Source organism: Seriola lalandi, unplaced genomic scaffold, assembly GCF_002814215.2.
Source record: "Seriola lalandi dorsalis isolate HSWRI2012SDOR001 ecotype SW California unplaced genomic scaffold, Sedor1 jcf7180002040861, whole genome shotgun sequence".
Classification (NCBI taxonomy): domain Eukaryota; kingdom Metazoa; phylum Chordata; class Actinopteri; order Carangiformes; family Carangidae; genus Seriola; species Seriola lalandi.
In genome coordinates, this window is record NW_019511430.1 from 1 (window position 1) to 2,013 (window position 2,013).

The 2,013-nt window shown below is 42.1% G+C and overlaps 1 protein-coding gene across 1 annotated transcript; it reads right to left on the reverse strand.

The window, feature by feature from the left end:
- Nucleotides 1-387: 387 nt before the first annotated feature.
- LOC111648483 (collagen alpha-2(VI) chain-like) lies at nt 388-1,032 on the reverse strand (the record flags this gene model as incomplete). The annotated part of the gene is made up of 3 exons (XM_023398316.1): nt 388-531; nt 673-773; nt 941-1,032. Coding segments are annotated over 3 exons (337 nt in total), but the record flags the coding sequence as incomplete, so codon positions are not given.
- Between the last annotated feature and the right edge of the window lie 981 nt (nt 1,033-2,013).

A 2,013-nucleotide genomic window follows, 5' to 3' on the forward strand; every position in this document is an offset into this window, starting at 1 on the left:
TTTGCCTCAGGGTCCCCCAAAGCAGTTTTGCCCACCCCTGGTTGTCACTGTTGTTAATAGTTATTTGGTACAAAAAAAGAGCAAAAAACAAAAAAAAACCTTATTCTCAATAGTGCAGCCATGTTGAGCAAGGGTAACAACTGTCAACATATTATTTTTTCACAATATCAAACTCCTGCTGAGGATGGTCAGAAATACCCATCCTCATTCCCTCCATTCAGAGCCGCCAGACACATTATGTCGTCTCATGCAGCATTAATCACATTTTCCAGTTTCTAATTCAGCACTTAATCACTTGGTTAGGCATGAAACAAATGAGGACTGAACAAATTTAATCTTTAACTTGATGATACATGTGATATGTGTGTGTGTGTGTGTTTCACTCACAATGATGAAATCGTCCTTGGGTACGATCTGACTGAACACATTTTGTGTTTGGGAGTAGTGCAGTCCCCCGATTTTCCACTTGATCTGCACAGCACCTCTGTACTGAACATCTTCCAGACGCTTTGCGAACTCCTCAGTGAATTTCTACAGCAACAAGACACAACATGTTATACAGTGCGGCACATGCAGCTGATTTGGTCAGCTGTCATTTAGAAATGATGTCACTGTAAAACGGGGCTATTTCGGGTTGAGGTTTAAATAAAAAATTGAGGATAAACCGGGAACCTTGGTGCTGTCCACTAGCGATCCAGGGGGCGGCTCCTGCAGGGCGATGCTCTCAGATGTGTCAATGGTGAAGTAGATGTCTATGGGACATTCATTGTTCGCTGGAGGGAACAGACACACACACACACAAAAACACATATAAAAACTCCATGGAAAATGTATTTAAATCAGTAGGACAAAATGTTAAGTCACTGAAGTCTTGTTAACACATTAGATGACACGTTACTGTGGCTGTGAAGCAACTACAGTTCAGTTTGATGGCACTCACTGGCGCACTCTGTTTGCTGGCCATGAGTCAGGGCTCCAAAAAGAAGACAGGCGGCGATGACCTCTAACCCCAGCATCTTCCTGCTCTCCTGTCTGACACACAAAGGATCAAGACACATGTTTGAGCCAACAACCTGTTTCTGTTTCGCTCAAAATTTATTTGACAAAAGTAATAAAAAATACCAACGAAAAAGAAAATGTAAAGGAAAGACAGTCAAGAATCAAGAAAAAAGGGAAAGACATTCATGTTAAAAAATTTTAAAGCCTGAACAAAGAAAACGTGTTTTAAAATCACCAAAACTGTAACAGCCTCTTACAATAAACTCTGATGTGAAGAATCGTTTCTCCTGCGATATAATTATTGGTGTGTAGCATTAGCCGATTGCTAAACTCATTCTGCACCTGGTATCAGTTAAGGGGAATCCTAAGAACACGTGTCTACTGACTGTTACCATGGGAACAAAATGAATGCCACAGTGAGGTAATAGGTTCGAAGCCATCACATGAGTCCAAGAGAAACACAGCTCTTTAACACGCTGCCAAGCCACAGCCGCGGACGACCTGTGGATGTTCAGTCACATCCACGACACGGTTAATCTTATCATGATAAAGCACCTCATCCTTTCAAGCCATGAAATATGATACACATATTACCTCAGGTGACCACATAAAATAGACTGGAGTCTGGTTGTATTTGGCAGCTGAGACCAGGCTGCTGTTTTAATGTAGTTAGCCTCGTGTTTCGGATATAAACCACAGGATGTCACAAGACCAGAGTCTGCTGCTCTCTAGAGGATATCCCTTCTCTCACAGTAAGTAAGGTTCACAGGCTGTCATGGCTGGATTGATCCATAAGTGTGTCCTGGTGCACCGACCCATGTTTCTCATTTGGTTTAACACAAACTTATATAGGGAAATGCTCCAAGTAAATTCTGACCAGTCAGGTAATCGTGCATGATTGATCCCTTGGACCATTTATCATGTGACTTGTGCATATTCCAAGATGAATTAGCTATGAATAAATTCACCACAAAGCAAGTGACACACATTGAATACGGGGCCTGCGGCCGTCTG